At 38.2% G+C, this 18,413-nt stretch overlaps 1 protein-coding gene across 3 annotated transcripts in view; it reads right to left on the reverse strand.

The window, feature by feature from the left end:
* CTSC (cathepsin C) overlaps positions 1-18,413 on the reverse strand; it is a 45,744-nt gene that overhangs the window by 18,817 nt on the left and 8,514 nt on the right. Inside the window, exons 3-4 of one of the 3 annotated variants that reach the window (XM_055283191.2) lie at positions 16,830-16,914; positions 14,483-14,842 (exon numbers count right to left, since the gene is read on the reverse strand). In XM_055283191.2, coding sequence (XP_055139166.1) covers positions 14,832-14,842; positions 16,830-16,914 — 96 coding nt within the window. In that variant the 3' untranslated portion in view covers positions 14,483-14,831. Of the gene's footprint in view, positions 1-94; positions 262-14,482; positions 14,843-16,829; positions 16,915-18,413 lie in introns of those variants that run through there. The other 2 variants (XM_055283190.2, XM_055283189.2) reach the window with 2 other exon arrangements.

The following is an 18,413-nucleotide window of genomic DNA, read 5'->3' on the forward strand; positions in this document are numbered from 1 at the left end:
TTGTATAATCAAACAAAAATTCCAAAAATGTACACACATATTCATATATACTATAAAACAAAACTAAACGTATGTCTCACTTGTAGCAACTCACTTTTCCTGAGAATTCTTAAGGTGTGCTGTGGTCACATACACATTCTCAGAGGCAGTTCCCACCTTCTTTCCGGTGAAACAAGCCCAGTTCCGGCCCAACACATCATGCACCCACCCAGTCATTGTCTCATTGCAGTAAGTGGTCACCTTGCTGCCCTCTTCTTTATACTGCAAACAAATAAGGGAAAAGAAAACCAAGTAAAATCTGTCTTCAAATTTCAGGTCCATTTCCATGGCTCTCATTCACAGTAAATGTGCCCCTTTTCACCCTGTGCCAGTCAAAACAAAAACTTCACCCTCAGAGGTTACTCTAAGAATTATTCTAGAAAAAGAAGAGATACAAACTTTTCTGTGGTTAGCATTGTTGGCCACCAAACAAAATGTATATAACAAAACACTTCCAGGAATGAAGGCCAAGGGAAACAAAACAAAACAAAACAAAAAACAATGAAAACAGAGCATCTGGCATATTCAAGGCATTTTTCAAAAGTGACTTCACGATCCTTACAAGACTATGAGGATGCAGATGATAATAACCACATTTTACCAAGGACAAAAGGAGCTCAGCTCAGAGATAAGGAGCTCCTACCAAGGCTACAGGGCTGTTAAGTGGCAGAAACAGAATTCTCCTCAGTCTATCACACTACAATTTTCCACTGAGACAAGGGCCACACTAGGAAACTACAAGAACAAATGATGAACTTTTTTTTTTTTCCAGGGATGGAGTCTTGCTGTGTCGCCCAGGCTGGAGTGCAGTGGTGTGATCTTGGCTCACTGCAACTTGCACCTCCCAGGTTCAAGCGATTCTCTTGCCTCAACCTCCCGAGTAGCTGGGATTAAAGGTGCTTGCCACCACGCCTGGCTAACTTTTGTATTTTTTAGTAGAGACGGGGTTTTGCCATGTTGGCCAGGCTGGTCTTGAACTCCAGACAAGTGATCCACCCGCCTCCGCCTCCCAAAGTGCTGGGATTACAGGTGTGAGCCACAGTGAAACAGAATCCTTTTTTTCTGTCAATCTCTCAATTTATTAGCATATTCTGATCATGAAGGGGCTAAAGTAACTGGAGTATTAAATATATTCTTTACACTTTATTTCACTAATATGGCCTTTTGTCTTATTTCAGTGTTAGAACTGAAAAATAACTATTATTTTTAACAGATCCAGGATTTGAACTAAGATGCCCTGGCTCCAGAGCCTAGTCGCCCTCATGTTAGAATATCTCTTCATGGAGGCAGGGCACATGATCCAGGATGACTGTGTAGCATGTGGGAGACAGAAAGGGAAAATGCTGTGCTAAATTTCTGAGGAGAGACTTGGGCACAGACAATTTCAGGCTCTGACTTAATTTAATAGAAAAGACTATTTGTAGAACCTTGGGCAAGATTTTACTAGGCTTTAGTTCTCTCACCTGTAAAATAAGGAAAGTAGAAAAAAATATCCTCGAAGGTATAAACATTCTGGGATTCCATGATCAAATGCAGGGTTTGGTAAACACTTCCTATAATGGCCAGACAGCAAAGACCATTAGGCTTTGCAGGCCACTTAGTTCTCATGCAACTGTTCAACTCTGCCCTTGTAGCAAAAAAGCCGTCAAAAGCAAGACTCAAACAAATTGGCACGGGGGTCAACTATGTTTCTATAAAACTTTTATTTACAAAACAGACAGTAGGGTGGTTTTGGCTCCAGAGGGTGTAGTTTGTGGACTCCTGCTCTACTCTAATACACATTATTTCACTTGTTTGTGGAGGTTGGCAAACTTCTTTTTGAAGGACTAGATAGTAAACATTTTAGGCTTGCAGGCTAGAAAACCTCAGTCACAACTACTCAACCTAAAAGGTGCAAAGGGAATACATAAATGAGTGAGCTAGGCTGTGTTCCAATAAAACTTTACTTACAAAAAGAGGTTTGTAGTTTGCCAACCCCCAGTTTAGAGAAATGTGTGGGCTAAACTACACTTAAAGTTAAAATTACCTTATTGCATGACTCTCTGAATTCAAATCATATTTAGGGGAAGAGTTAAAAATGTATGGCTTTAGAATCCAGAAAAACTGGACTCGAATCGTGGGAATCACCACTCACTATGTTATATAGCACAGGAAAAGTTACTCTGGGCTACTCATATCCACATCTTGCTTTTATCTTTGGTGATATTCATGATACTCTATTTTTTTCAGACAAGAGTCTCACTCTGTTGCCCAGGCTGGAGTACACTGGCGAGATCTCGGCTCACTGCAACCTCTGCCTCCCAGGTTCAAGCGATTCTCCTGCCTCAGCCTCCTGAGTAGCTGGGACTACAGGCGTGTGCTACCAGGCCTGGCTAATTTTTGTATTTTTAGTAGAGATGGGGTTTCACCCTGTTGCCCAGGCTGGTCTCAAACTCCTGACCTGAGGTGATCTGCCTCCTTCAGCCTCCCAAAGTGCTGGGATTACAGGTGTGAGCCACTGTACCCCGCTGGTCGTTCATGATATTCTGAAGCCCATATGTCTACTTCTAGTGAAGAATGGCTTCACCAGCATGAGTTCAGTTCCCAACTACTCAAGTCCCTGCTAAAACCCAACTCAAGATGATGACCATGGAAACAAAAGTCCAGGACATTGTTGGGCAGCAATATGAGAGGGTGTGTTGTGTGAAAAGGTTAATAAAATTTTATACAAACTACGTAAAACTTCTACTTTGGTAGATCAAAAATGGTCTAACGTGGTAACTTTATAGGATGCAACCTAAACTCCATAAAGTTGTACTATGTATTTCTCTCTGGCACTGGCTCTTGATCCTACTCTCTTCTCCTTGGTTGCATGCTGGTAAGGCAGGCCAGGTAGGGTTAGGCTGATGCTCCCTCCCACCTCTGCCGTTTGAGGAAGCAGTCTGACAGTGTTTCCAGAGTTCTTAAGAGCTACTTTTATAGATATTGTCTGTCACACATACACAAACAAAATGCTACACACAGGAAGACATTCACTGCAGTATAACACAAGTCAAAAATAAAATAGAATGTCCTAGAAAATGTCCAAATTTAAAAAGTATTAGGTAAACAATTTATCCAAAGGAATAATGTGTAACATTTTATATGATAAACCTGAGTTCTATAGGAAAGGAGTGAGCAAACTAAAATTGGAGAAGGCTGCCTATTTCTATAAATGTAGTTTTACTGGAGAACAGCATGCCCGTTCATTTATACATTTTCTATGGCTACTTTTGTGCCACAATGGCAGAGATTTCATACTTTATATTGTACAGATTACTCATAAATCTTACAGGTTCAAGAGAACACAGAAATGATATAGTCTTGGGGGACAAAAAAAAGACCTAAGGAGGTGGTAGAACTAGAACTAAGCATCCTACCCAATGCCATCCTCCATTTCTTCCTACAATTTGTCTTCTCACAAAGAGCCAGAGAGGTAAACAATTACTAAAATCACTTTGACGGGAGATACCCAGAAATGACAGAAAAGGCTTTTTTTAAACCCAAAGGGCTTCCACCTATATTATTTGAGCCTCATGATAATCTCTTTGGGATAAAATTTCTTTCTAATGAAGAAAAGGTGACCTTGCAAAATTAAATGGAGAGGAAAGGATTCAAATACAGGTTTACATGTCACAAAGGTCATCGCTTTATCCATTGTATTCTCTAGAAAAAAAAAAAAAAAATGTTGCAGAGGATTAACTGATTCATGAGTCAGGTTCAAATTGTTGCCCAAGGCCTTTAAAGGGCTGCCTAAAATTCCTAGCAGTCCTCATAGGTGTTTTCTCACTATTCAGGTACCCATGTTGCTTGGCTCTTTCAGTCTTTTTACCATTCCTGCCTACGGTTTTTGATGCAGAACAGAAAGAAAGAATAATGCCTTCAGGCCTAGACTGCCTAGACTGCTCTGCCACTTATTGGCTGTGTGATCCTAAGCAAGTCACTTTCCTCTCTGTACTTTCAGTTTCCTCATCTTTAAAACAGGAGCAATAGCCTCATTGCTTTAATCCCAGTACAGTGGCTCATGCCTTTAATCCCAGCAATTTGGAAGGCCGAGGTTGGGGGATCACTTGAGGCCAGGTGTTTTGAGGTTACAGTGAGCAATGATCCAGCCACTGAACTCCGGCCTGGACAACAGAATCGGATCCATTCTCTAAATAAATAAATAAATAAATAAAGGATAATTACAGACTCTATCCCATGGGCTGTGTTTTATGTATACTAACTCATTTATTTTTCACGATAGTCTAACAGGTTGTTCTTTCCACAAAAACATAACTATGACAACAGGATTTTTGTTTATTCAGTACCTAGAAAACTATCGGGCACTAGGAAGTAATTAATTACGAAATGAGTGAATAAATGAATAACAGAAGAGGAAGAACAACAAATGTCAAGTCCTATTTCAACAGTTAACAAGGCACTGAGAATAGGTAAGTTTATAATTAACAGAGGTGTGCTGATGCCAATATATCACAATGTCTGACAGTCCAAATCACAGTATTATTTCAGAAGCACAAATGTTCCTCTTCAAAGCTGCTTCCCTATCTATAAATTTAGGTTGACCTAGAAGTTCCAAAAATTTCCCTTCAAGCTTTCTAATTGCAAGTCCTTACATCTGTGGTTGTCTTAATTTTTTTTTTTTCAACATGGAGTCTTGTTCTGTCACCCAGGATGGAGTGCAGTGGCATGATCTCAGCTCACTGCAACCTCCGTCTCCCGGCTTCAAGCAATTCTGCTGCCTCAGCCTCCTGAGTAGCTGGGATTACAGGCATGCGTCACCACACCCGGCTCATTTTTGTATTTTTAGTGAAGACGGGGTTTCACCAAATTGGCCAGGCTGGTCTTGAACTCCTGACCTCAGGTGATCCGTCTGCCTTGGCCTCCCAAAGTGCTGGGATTACAGGCATGATCCACCATGCCCAGCCTTCTTATTTAATATTCATAAAGCCAGTAATTCTTAATATAGACACACTCTTTATTTATATAAGAGTAATCCTAAAAAACTACAACTTTGTTTTTGTTGTTATAACTTAAACCCTACACATTCCATTAAATTGATGGAATTATTTTCCCTTTTAAAATTGTATTTTATACTATTCTGTAGTCTTCACAATCTGAAATAATGTATCAATTTTAGAACCTGAAATTATTCTGTAAAAGGAGAGAGCTGCAATGCCACTCTGCACGACAACAACTTAGTAGAAGACAGGCATTTACCAGTGGGGAAGCCAAGTATGCAGTACCTTAAGGAGGACCATCCACTGTACCCCTGTGATTCTCTTGATTTGAATGTTTTCGGGGTGTCATTTTTCCTGTGAAATACTTCTTTTGTGATTTCTGACGTTGTATCACCAATTAAGAAGTTGAAGTTTTGACCCCGCTATCCAGCTTGAAATGCAGCCAAAAAATTTTTCTGAGGGTTTTCACTTATATAAACATCAATCTCTGAAGACTGCCTTGCACAGATGAGATAATTTAAGTTTCCATTCATTTATGCCAATTTCTACTGCAACAAATAGATAATTTCCTAAAATCTGAAGATCAAGCCCTAGTATTTAAGTTTAGAAAACTATTATGATTCAATAACTATCCATTTGCTTCTTCAAAATTAAGTTGCCACACATTCTCAAAATACCCCTTCTTCAATTTCCCACTCATTTTATCAGCTATCCAATTAGATCTACCTAGTCATAGGGAAATTTTGGAATTGAAGTTATTTTTGGGAACTGAAGTTATTTATCTTGGATCTTTTACTTGACTGCTTTTTGACACTGAGGAAAGTGAAAAAATAAATTCCTTAAACCTGTTCTGCTGTTTTCCTGATTAATAATATACTTAGCCAATGTCTGAATACTACTTTACATAACACACTTGGTTAGAAGACAGAGGCAGTTTAGTAAAGTGGACTCCGCCCTTTAAATCCAGTTCCGTCACTTATCATTTATGTAACCTTGAGCAAGTCACAGCTAGTGAGCCTCAATTACTTCATCTGAAAGTAGGAATGATATCTATAACTGATACTACTTTACTGGACTGCTATGAAAGATATAGATGAAATTGAAGTTGGAAGAGTTAAAAAGTTATAAAACATTAAACAAGTGACTATACTAACATTACCATCGTTACCACATAAAGGATACTTCATCCATGCCTTCATAGAACTTATATTCTACCCAAAACTGCCAACTGGGCAGCTGACACTGGGACCTATCCTTTCAACCAGTGGTTTCCAGTGAAACATTGGAAACAAAGTATTCTAACTCCCATATATATTTCTAACATAAAAATATAATTGGCTGGGCGCAGTGGCTCATGCCTGTAATCCCAACACTTTAGGAGGCTGAGGCAGGTGGATCACCTGAAGTTGGGATTTTGAGACCAGCCTCGCCAACATGGTGAAACCTTGTCTCTACTAATAATACAAAAATTAGCTGGCATGGTGGCACATGCCTGTAATCCCAGCTGCTTCGGAGGATGAGGCAGAAGAATCATTTGAACCCGGGAGGTGGAGATTGCAGTGAGCTGCAACCACGTGCCATCGCACTCCAGCCTTGGTGAAAAGAGCGAAACTCCGGCTCAAAAAAACCAAAAAAAAAAAAAAACAAAAACAAAACAAACAAACAAACAAAAATTAATTAAATTGAAAACTTCCACTATTATTTAATATACGAAACAACATTGGTGTGCCCATCAGATCCAATATCAGATGCTCATCTGTTATGTACAGTGTGCTAGTAAGTCCCTACAAGATGGTTAAGGCACAGCATATTCCCTTTTTCATATCTGCTTGCTTAAATTGACTTGAGCATCTTATCTGAATTAATCAGGCTAACACTCATAAAATGAACAAGTAGTTTAAAATATACTTTCAAAGAAACAAGGATTTGCAAATACTAATGATGCAAACATAAGAAAATGGCAAAGTTTATAATTACCCTATTCTGACTTTTGTCAAACATGTTGAAAGAAGTTTTTAAAAACAGATGTTTTGAAATGATTCCATCACTATAATATTCTTTTTAGTCCTAGTCATCAATAAAGCAAATGTTTCAGTTAAAATTTGTCTATTAAAATTGTCATCCCTAATTCCAATTGGTAATTATTCTAAATTTTTCTAAAGCTGTGACACTTTCATACTTTTAACAAAAACGTATCAAAATCTACTGAAATTCTGTAAGATTTTAAAACACATCAGAAAATTTTGTTTCCAAATGTTGAAAATTTACAGTCATGAAAATAATCAGTAACAGGGACTCTAACATTACTTTTGGCAACAAAATCATAATAATGAAGAATCTTTTACATTATTTTCAAATGATATCTTCTTGAAATACATTTTGGGTAGGGTACAATTTTATGACATTAATCAAGTATTATTTAATCGCTTAATATTTCACATTTTATAACAAATATAGTAGTACAGTGAAACATGTATATATAATTTTCAAAATGTACCTATAGATAATTTAGAATACATCATAAAAAACTTAGACATCTAAGTCTAATCCATCAAGATGATTTATAATTTCAGAAAAGTACTTTGCATGGAGTTGAATGATTTGATGATTAACCAAATATGGAAATACTATATTCCAGCAACATTAAAAAACAAAAAAATGTTTCCATTTTTGCCCTTTGTTTACTGTAGGAATCTATATATGTACAAATTACCTCCATTTGATGTCAGAAAGGAACCAGGCAAATTTTACTGAATTGGTATTTTGCCAAATCCATCAGAGGGTATCACATCTTTCCTCAGAAAGAAACCAACTTCCCTATGTCAGTTCCATGGAATAGCTACAGTTATCTGCCTATTAACTGGACTGAACCATTTATTTAAAAAGTTGAATTGTAATAAAATGCAAAACTGCCAGGAAATAGTTACAGTGGTTACAGCCAAGCAACTTCCAGCATTTTACTGAAGGAACTGGAAGTTTACATGTGAAAATGGAGGGTCATAAATCTGTTTATTTCCAGTGCTGAAAAGACATTACATTAAAACCAAAATACACATTCCAGAATTAGCTAAGAAAACAGCAATTTACTGCACAGCAAAGTAGTCAAAGTCCCTGGGCTCGTTCCTCACTTACTCACTCATAAGCTCAAACCGTAAAGTTGGAAAAAAATCTTAAGAGTTCATCTAATCCACTCCTCAGCTCATGTTCCTCACTATACTCAACAGAGGTGAGGCACACCATGCAGCATTTCAAAGCTTCGGTCCTCCAGGCTTTGGGGAACCCCTGCAGTCAGAACACTCAGGATTTCCCTTGATAGTTAATTTTGTTTTTAGTAGTTGTGAAAGTTAGAACATCACTGTTTTTAACTCTGAGCCCTATCTTGGCCTCTATAGGCTTACACAAGATTAAAACATAAATAAATAAATAGAATAAAATATAAAAGTCTAATCTCTTTTCCACTAAATCATTCAACATATATGGCCTGAGGGTCCACCATAGCCTCTAAGGACACAAAGCTAACAACACTTCAAAGAACACATCAATAAAACAATACCACATGATATATTACACAATATTCTTTATTTTACAAATATTTATTGAAGGCTTATTATTTGTCATATATCGTGTAACACATAGGGAATCAAATGGTTAGTAAGATGGAGTTGATCCTTGCCCTAATGAAGTTTAAAGACCAGAGAGGAATACAAACAGGCAATTATGACACAGAATGCTAAGCCTTATTATATTCAGGGATCTTCTGACACATGTATCTGCAATTTTGTACTCACTGAATCTTCTCTTCCATAATAAAAGCATGTTGATGCAAAATTACTCAGATAAACAAAAGAACTCATTAGTAATTTTTTTAAATTCCATATTAAATATATATACATATATATTTTAAATTTTTTAAGTTCCAGGGTACATGTGTACGACATGCAGGTTTCTTTTTTTTTTTTTTTTTTTTTTTTTTTTGAGACAGAGTCTCGCTCTGTTGCCCGGGCTGGAGTGCAGTGGCGCAATCTCGGCTCACTGCAAGCTCTGCCTCCCGGGTTCACGCCATTCTCCTGCCTCAGCCTCCGAGTAGCTGGGACTACAGGCGCCCGCCACCGCGCCCGGCTAATTTTTTTGTATTTTTTAGTAGAGACGGGGTTTCACCGTGGTCTCGATCTCCTGACCTCGTGATCCGCCCGCCTCGGCCTCCCAAAGTGCTGGGATTACAAGCGTGAGCCACCGCGCCCGGCTGGTTTCTTACATAGGTAAACGTGCCATGGTGGTTTCCTGCACCTATCAACTCATCACCTAGGTATTAACCCATTTATGCCAGAGGTTGCAATTTGTTGAATGTGAAAAATCAGACCTTGGCAATGACCTTGAGCAGGATATAAAGAACTTCCACATGCTTAGCGTTCCAGAAACGGAACACTAGGCATAAATGGGTTAAGTCCAGAATGCATTAGCTATTTTTCCTAATGCTCTCCCTCAGCTTGCCCCCCCACCCCCCTGACTGGCCCCAGTGTGTGTTATTCCCCTCCCTGTGCCCACGTGTTCTATTGTTCAGCTCCCACTTATAAGTGAGAACATGTGGTGGTTGGTTTTCTGTTCCTGCATTAGTTTGCTGAGGATAATAGCTTCCAACTCCATCCATGTCCCTGAAAAGGACATGATCTCATTCCTTTTTATCGCTGCATAGTATTCCATGGTGTTTATGTTCCACATTCTCTTTTTCCAGTCTATCTTTGATGAGCATTTGGGTTGATTCCATGTCTTTGCTATTATGAATAGTGCTGTAATAAACATATGTGTGGGCCAGGCGCGGTGGCTCACGCTTGTAATTCCAGCACTTTGGGAGGCCGAGGCGGGCGGATCACGAGGTCAGGAGATCGAGACCACGGTGAAACCCCTTCTCTACTAAAAATACAAAAAAAAAAATTAGCCGGGCGTGGTGGCGGGTGCCTGTCGTCCCAGCTACTCGGAGAGGCTGAGGCAGGAGAATGGCGTGAACCCGGGAGGCAGAGCTTGCAGTGAGCCGAGATTGCGCGACTGCACTCCAGCCTGGGTGACAGAGCGAGACTCCGTCTCAAAAAAAAAAAATAAAAATTAAAAAATTAAAAAATAAACATACGTGTGCATGTATCTTTGTAATAGAATGATTTATATTCCTTTGGGTCTACATGCAGTAATGATATTTCTGGTTCTAAATCTTTGAGGAATCACCACACTGTCTTCCACAATGGTTGAATTAATTGACATTCCTACCAACAGTGTAAAAACGTTATTTCTCTGCAACCTCGCTAGTATGTTGTTTGACTTTTTAATAATCACCACTGTGACATGAGATGGTATCTCATTGTGATTTTGATATGCATTTCTCTAATGGTCAGTGATGTTGAGCTTTTCTTCATGTTTATTGGCCGCATGAATATCTTCTGGGAAGTGTCTGTTCATGTTCTTTGCCAACTTTTTAATGGGGTTCCTTTTTTCTTGTAAATTTGTTAAGTTCCTTGTAGGTTCTGGATATTAGACCTTTGTCATATGGATAGATTGAAAAAATTTTCTCCCATTCTGTTGGTTGCCTGTTCACTCTGATGGTAGTTTCTTTTGCTGTGCAGAAGCTCTTTAGTTTAATTAGATCTCATTTGCCAATTTTTGCTTTTGTTGCAATTGTTTTTGGTGTCTTTCTCATAAAATCTTTGCCCATTCCTATGTCCAAAATGATATTGCCTATATTCTATTCTGGGGTTTTTATAATTTTGGGTCTTACATTTAAGTCTTTAATCCATCTTAAGTTGATTTTTGTGTATGGATTAAGAAACAGGAACAGTTTCAATTTTCTGTATATAGCTAGCCAGATATACAGTAGCATTAATTGAATAGAGAGTCCTTTCCCTATTGCTTCTTATTGTCAGCTTTGTCAAAAATAAGAGAAAAATCAAACAGATACAATAAAAAATGATAAACAGGATACCACCACTGACCTCACAGACGTACAAACCACCATCAGAGAATACTACAAACACCTCTATGCAAAGAAACTAGAAAATCTAGAAGAAATGGATAAATTCCCGGATGCATACACACTCCCAAGACTGAATCAGGAAGAAGTTGGATCCCTGAATAGATCAATAGCAAGTTCTGAAAGTGAGGCAGTAATAAATAGCCTACCAATGAAAAAAAGCCCAGGACCAGATGGATTTACAGCTGAATTCTACCAGAGGTACAAAGAGGAGCTGATACCCTTTCTTCTGAAACTATTCCAAACAATTGAATAGAAGGGACTCCTCCCTAACTCATTTTATGAGGCCAGCATCATCCTGATACCAAAACCTGGCAGAGATACAACAACAAAAAGAAAACTTCAGTCCACTATCCCTGATGAACTTCGACGCAAAAAATCTCAATGAAATACTGACAAACCAAATCCAGCAGCACATCCAAAAGCTTATCTACCACGGTCAAGTTGGCTTCATCCCCAGGATGCAAGGCCAGTTCAACATATGCAAATCAATAAACGTCATTCATCACATAAACAGAACTAAAGACAAAAACCACATGATTATCTCAATAGACGCAGAAAAGGCCTTTGATACAATTCAACATCGCTACATGTTAAAAACTCTCAATAAACTAGGTATTGAAGGAACATATCTCAAAATAATAAGAGCTTTTTATGAGAAACCCACAGATAATATCATGCTGAATGGGCAACAGCTGGAAGCATTCCCCATGAAAACTGGCACAAGACAAGGATGCCCTTTCTCACCATTCTTATTCAATATAGTATTGGGAGTTCTGGCCAGGGTAATCAGGCAAGAGAAAGAAATAAAGGGTACTCAAATAGGAAGACAGGAAGTCAAATTGTCTTTGTTTGAAGATAACATGATCCTACATCTAGAAAACCCCATCATCTCAGCCCAAAAGCTTCTTAAGCTGGTAAGCAACTTCAGTAAAGTCTCAGGATACAAAATCAATGTGCAGAAGTCACCAGGATCCCTATACACCAACAAAAGGCAAGCAGAGAGCAAAATCATGAATGAACTCCCATGCCCAATTGCTGCAGAGAGAATAAAATACCTAGGAATACAGAAGAAGTGAAGGATCTCTTCAAGGAGAACTACAAACCACTACTCAAGGAAATGAGAGAGGACACAAATGAAGGGAAAAACGTTACATGCTCATGGATAGGAAGAATCAGTATCATGAAAATGGCCATACTGCCCAAAGTAATTCACAGATTCAATGCTATTCCTATTAAACTACCATTAACATTCTTCACAGAATTAGAAGAAACTATTTTAAAATTCATATAGAACCAAAAAAAAGCTTGTATAGCCAAGACAATCCTAAGCAAAAAGAATAAAGCTGGAAGCATCATGCTATCTGACTTCAAACTATACCACAAGGCTACAGTAACCAAAACAGCATGGTACAAAAACAGACACATAGACTAAAGGAACAGAATGGAGATCTCAGAAATAAGACCACACATCTACAACCATCTGATCTTTGACAAACCTTACAAAAACAAACAATAGGGAAAGGATTCTCTATTTAATAAATGGTGCTGGGAGAACTGGCTAGCCATATGCAGAAAATTAAAACTGGAACCCTTTCTTACACCTATACAAAAATTAACTCAAGATGGATTAAAGACTTAAATGTAAAACCCAAAACAATAAAACACCCTAGAAGAAAATCTAGGAATGCCACTGAATATATTTTTTACCTATCAGTTGCTTTGGTTATGTTTACATCCTGAAAGTCAGCTTGAAACATGCAATTCTTTTAAAACTCTGCAGGAAGGTAATCTGATAATATTCTTTAGAGTAGGGAATCAAAAAAGATGTATATAGCACCATTCCTGATTTGTGTTTCTAGAATCCTACAAAATTAATTCTGTGTAAGTTGGTATTACTTGTGAAGTCTGCAAAAAGAAAAGAGAACTGTGGTGCATTTTCCAAGTACCTACAAAGTTCTATGTGCATTAGGTGTTGAAGATATACAGGGAGAAATATAGATTTTCAATCTGGAAAGAGATGAAAACATGCTACCCAATCACTCCATTACAGCATAGCTTGAAAGCAGAGGTACCTGCGATATGCAATGGGAACCAAAGTTCTGATGTTTCTCACGGTAATGGAGAGAGCTGGGGAGGGTTTCAGAGAGCGGTGCCATCAAGGTCCTGAGTGATAAAGAATTTATCAGGTCCAGAGGTGAGATAGATAAAAGATTCCAGGTGGGAGCAGTCCACTGTACTCTCAATTCAACTTTATGAAATACTACTTCTCAGAATAGCAGAATAGTATACCTCTCAGATCATACAAAGAGTCATCTGAATCAATAGGGTAAGGATGACAAGCTACTCTCTAGAGAAAAATTCTTCTATTCAAGCAGAAATGCAAGAGGAAAGTCCACCCAGACACTATGAATAAACATAACCCCATAATTTCAGGCTTACCAAAGCTTAAAGAAGTCAGCTCTAAACCAACAGAGCAGGAAACAAGACGATTATTTGGCAGGAAAGAGCTAGAAGATAGCAATCAGTGTGAACAATACTGTAATTAATATTAGTAAATTTGACTATGACACTTAGTTTGTACTTAATTTGAAGTTTACAAAGCTCTTCTACCAATTTCCAAACTACAAAGGGAAGGAGAAGGTAAGTTTTGGTCTTCAATGAAAAAACCCCGGTTTAGGCAAGAAAGTCAGTAGCCTAATAGCTAAGGAAACCTAAGCTTCAAGGCAATTCTTCTCTTAAAACTTCAACATGAGCCCATGCAACATTAAACTAATATTCCTGAGGCTCACAGACTGGAATTTACCAGGAAATCCAAATGTGCCTCTAAATACCATTTACTTATTTGTGAAATGGCTTTTTTCACTATTTAGCCCCAAGGAAGTCTTTAGGCTTGAAAGATAAGCTCTAGCATTTTACAGTTAGAAACTCTGTGAGCTTAGCACTGTAAGAGATTAATTTTCTCTATCTATAAAATGGAACTAGTTATATCTACAGAATTTTTGTAGCTTATAGTATGTCAACTTCTTAGCACAAAGCTTGTACCTAATGAAAAAAGAAAAGAAAAAAAAAAAAGGGTGTTTACGATACCATCTTTCTGGCCAGAGGTACTGGAGGTCTATAATCTGTAGAAGTATACTATAGCAGTCTGACAAATCTGAGAAAGCCTCTTTTTTCCCTTCTTTAAATATGTCCTCCATAGGACCATCTTCCCTTCAGTAACTTATATCTGTGAATCTCAAGAGATCCAAGGGCCTTACTTTCTCCTTACAACAGGCTCTTGGGTTCCTCAAGGTAATCAGAGAAAGGAAAGATATTCAGGCAGAGACAGTTAAACTGTGAATAAAATTTACGCTGTGAATAAAACAAAACATACACTTCAAATCCTGACAATCTTAGAAAAAAATCACTGTAATAGAAGGGATTTCAAAAGAGAAAAAGAACAATGTGTTGTATATTGTTCCTTTTATTAAAAAACCGAACGGTAAAGCCACCCAAGATTTTGCATCTTCCAGATTTTTTTTTTTCCTTTCTCCTGTGTAGTCTCTGGTTGTTCACATTCCAAAATGATGTTTACTGTTTTCCAAGGGAATGTTCAGGAGGGCAGCTGCCTTCGAGGTAGGTCACCAGGACTCCTTTGCATTTTGCATGCAAATAAAGACTCCAGAAGGGACTGTAGCTGCTAGAGGCCTTTGCTAGCTGCTACAGGTAGGTCCACACTGTCGCAGGCTGCTCTGTCTCTTAGCCCCAACGTCTGTTCATGGCTGTGGTTTTAAAAGAGTCCCTCAACAGATGCTCTATTTAATAACTACAAGACAATGAAAACTAGGGTTACAAGCCAACAAGAATCATATTGTCTCTTAATATTTAATCGTATCAATTTCTTTAAGTAAAAAAGAAAAAAAATACCAGCACTAATATTTGAGATCCTGGTATTTTTTTGTAAATGTTAAGACATTCACGAGAAAGATGCCATTCTGAAGCTAAATGCTTAAGCGACATGTATTGCACATGCAACCAACATGCTTTAGAAGCACATGCATTTGAAGGTAATTGCCGCTGAAAAAAAAGAGTATGTTTTTGAAATACACTTAAGAGACAGGCTAAATATAGTAACTTAGATATATTAACATGTATACCTTACAAACTTTAATTTAGGCTCAGTGCTGCCTGAATCCATATGACTAGGTACTAGGCTATTTATCCCATTTACACAACAAATTACCAGGGTTTATCTTTTCTACTGGTGGAGCAGTCTCCCTAACTAGGAGAAAGAGTGAAGAGTTAAGGATAAAATTTTGTAAACTGTATTTTGAAAAAAGCTTATTTTTTGTGGAAAAAAATGATGGTGAACCTATCTGGGAAAAGTTTCCTATTGTATCTTCTTCCTAAGCTACTACCATACAATATATTACAGATTCTGAGAAGTTCTGAAATAAAGAAACTATTTAATACATTCTATATTTATTCAACTACCAGAAAGAACTGAGAAGAAACAGCTTATTAATTTCAACTCTAATGCTCACTTTGATCTGTTATTAGTGGCTGTATGGAACATTGCTGAAGCTTAACAAGATAATGTGACACAACTGATGAGCAATTCCTACCTGGCAGATGTGTCGGCCACTGCTGGTCCATTATAAAGTTTGGAAAATGCTAATATAAGATAAACCTATGGTGCTTTCAATACTTGTCTCCAGTTCCCTTTTTCAAATCTCACTTCCAGTATTTAAGAGCCAAGTAACACAGGAAGGAAAAGGGGAAAGAATATTATGTTAAAGTGCAAGGAAGGGTAAGTCTCTATTAATTTTATTCTCTAATCACCTATTTCTTCATCAAAATTTTAGGCATTTATGGATCCAGCGTGAGCAATGATTTAAACATCTATTCTGAAAATGTGAAGAGAATGTAAAGAGTAAGATTCTCTTCTCCTCAGTGAATAGTCTACATTCTTTTTTTTTTTTTTTTTCTTTTTTTTTTTCTTTTTTTTTTTTTGAGACGGAGTCTCGCTCTGTCACCCAGGCTAGAGTGCAGTGGCACAATCTCGGCTCACTGCAAGCTCCGTCTCCCGGGTTCACGCCATTCTCCTGCCTCAGCCTCTCCGAGTAGCTGGGACTACAGGCGCCCACCACCACGCCCGGCTAATTTTTTTGTGTTTTTAGTAGAGACGGGGTTTCACCATGGTCTCGATCTCCTGACCTCATGATCCACCCACCTCGGCCTCCCAAAGTGCTGGGATTACAAGCGTGAGCCACCGCGCCCGGCCTAGTCTACATTCTTAATAGAAGCCAGTTTTACAAAGCTGGGTCATGTCTCTCAGAGATAAGTGATGAGTATGTCAATTTCTCTGTAAAAGCCACCTTCTCTGTGGAAGACAGATCTAAGCTGATGTGGCCTCATATGTTTCTCTCTTGAGGGATTCTTTTCAAGAAAAGAATAAGCAACTTAAGGCAGCGTAACTACTTTACGAATGTGAACTGAACTTGAGTCAGCCTTTTTCTTAGCTGGGTCTTTATCCTTTTCAGTTCACGTCTACTTAGGTTACGAGTATCATTCTTGGGAGAGCTGATTTGACATGTGAAAACAGAACATAATAAAGTAGAAAATTACTCACATAAAATAGTGCAGACAACTTAGAAACAGCAGACAAGCAGGCTCAAGCAAGAAATTCATAAGAAAACCATTATCTCTAGTCTCTCTCTGATGAATAAATAGGCATTAATTTGCATAAGCCACCAGGAAGTGGGGAAGCTTGCTTTTAATAAGAAAGTTAGAAATTTTTCAATAGCGCTCACCCAGTTTGTTCCTCAGATGTGGCAAATCATATATCCCCACAGTTCCCAGCTGCATGAACAAATGACTGATAAAATCAGTGACATCCTACGAAGAGTTTACAATGGTAAACTGAGTCATTATGTTGAGATTAAGCATCATCATGAAAGAAGATATAAAATAGGCAGGCACTCAGTGCTAAACTTCTCATACTTTCCCTCCATTGAAATACTCTTACAAGTAAACCCAAAGTTATTTAAAAGAAAAAAAAAGACAAAATGCTGAGCTTGATATATTGAATCCATATTTTAAAAAGTATACCTACCTCAATAAGTGTTCTAAAATTGTTATATCTTAATAATGAACCCAGAAGGCTCAGTGAAAAAATGGCACAATATTCCCTAATCTTTTATTGTAGAAACACAGGCAACATTTCTGGCTGTGTGATAAGCTTGAAATTTATTAATCATTAGCACACAAAGTGAGGAATTAAATCCTCTAGTATGGATTTCTCAACATAGAGTTCTTGTTTCTGTTTGTTTTGTTTTGTTTTTGAGACAGAGTCTCATTCTGTCACCCAGGCTGAAATGCAGTGGCACAATGTTGGCTCACTGCAACCTCCACCTCCCGGGTTCAAGCGATTCTTCTGCCCCAGCCTCCTGAGTAGCTGAGACTATAGGGTGCACCACCACGCCCGGCTACTTTTTGTATTTTTAGTAGAGAGGGGTTTCACCATATTGAGGCTGGTCTCCAACTTCTGACCTCAGGTGATCCACCAGCCCCAGCCTCCCAAAGTGTTCTTGTTTTGAGTAGCAACTTGCTTTAGAAACACATGGTCATTTTTTTAGCTTATAGTTCTATTAAGATTGGAAGGCTCCAAACAAGAGCTCAATTAGAAAGCACTAAGATTTGCTTCGCTATCATCAAATAAAATTTCCAGCCATAATGAGTCTAGTTCCCCTCTACATATTTCCTCAGCCCTTGAGTAGCTTAATCTTCAAAATAAAATATGAGTTCCTTCTCTACTGCTCCCTTTTAGAGTCAGTTTCTTTTACTGCCTCAGAGAAAGTAAAATGAGAAACAGTAAAATGTTAGAAAGCCTATACAGGCTGGGTGTGGTGGCTCACACCTGTAATCCCAGCACTTTGGGAGGTCCAGGCAGGCGGATCACTTGAGGTCAGGAGTTCAAGACCAGCCCGGTCAACATGGTGAAACCCCGTCTCTACTAAAAATACAAAAATTAGCTGGGCGTGATGGTGGGCACCTGTAATCCAATCTACTCTGGAGGCTGAGGAAGGACAATCTCTTAAACTCAGGAAGTGGAAGGAGTGAGGGCCTGGGCGACAGAGCTAGACTCCATTTCAAAAAAAAAAAAAAAGCCTATTCAACAAGAGGTCATTTTTTGGAGCTTAGTTTGTTTTACAGGACTTTCTGTCTCTGGGCAATTTGGTGGAGAGGATGCTATATAGAGGAGCTTTATACATGATCATCATTAAAAATGAACAAAGTACATAAGAGCATAAAGAAGAAAAAATAATCACATATCCAGCCATCATGTAAAGTCAGACACAATTAAGCATTTTCACAGTATTCTGTTTTATGTTGTT

The sequence above is a fragment of the Symphalangus syndactylus genome, chromosome 6 (genome assembly GCF_028878055.3).
Source record: "Symphalangus syndactylus isolate Jambi chromosome 6, NHGRI_mSymSyn1-v2.1_pri, whole genome shotgun sequence".
NCBI lineage: Eukaryota > Metazoa > Chordata > Mammalia > Primates > Hylobatidae > Symphalangus > Symphalangus syndactylus.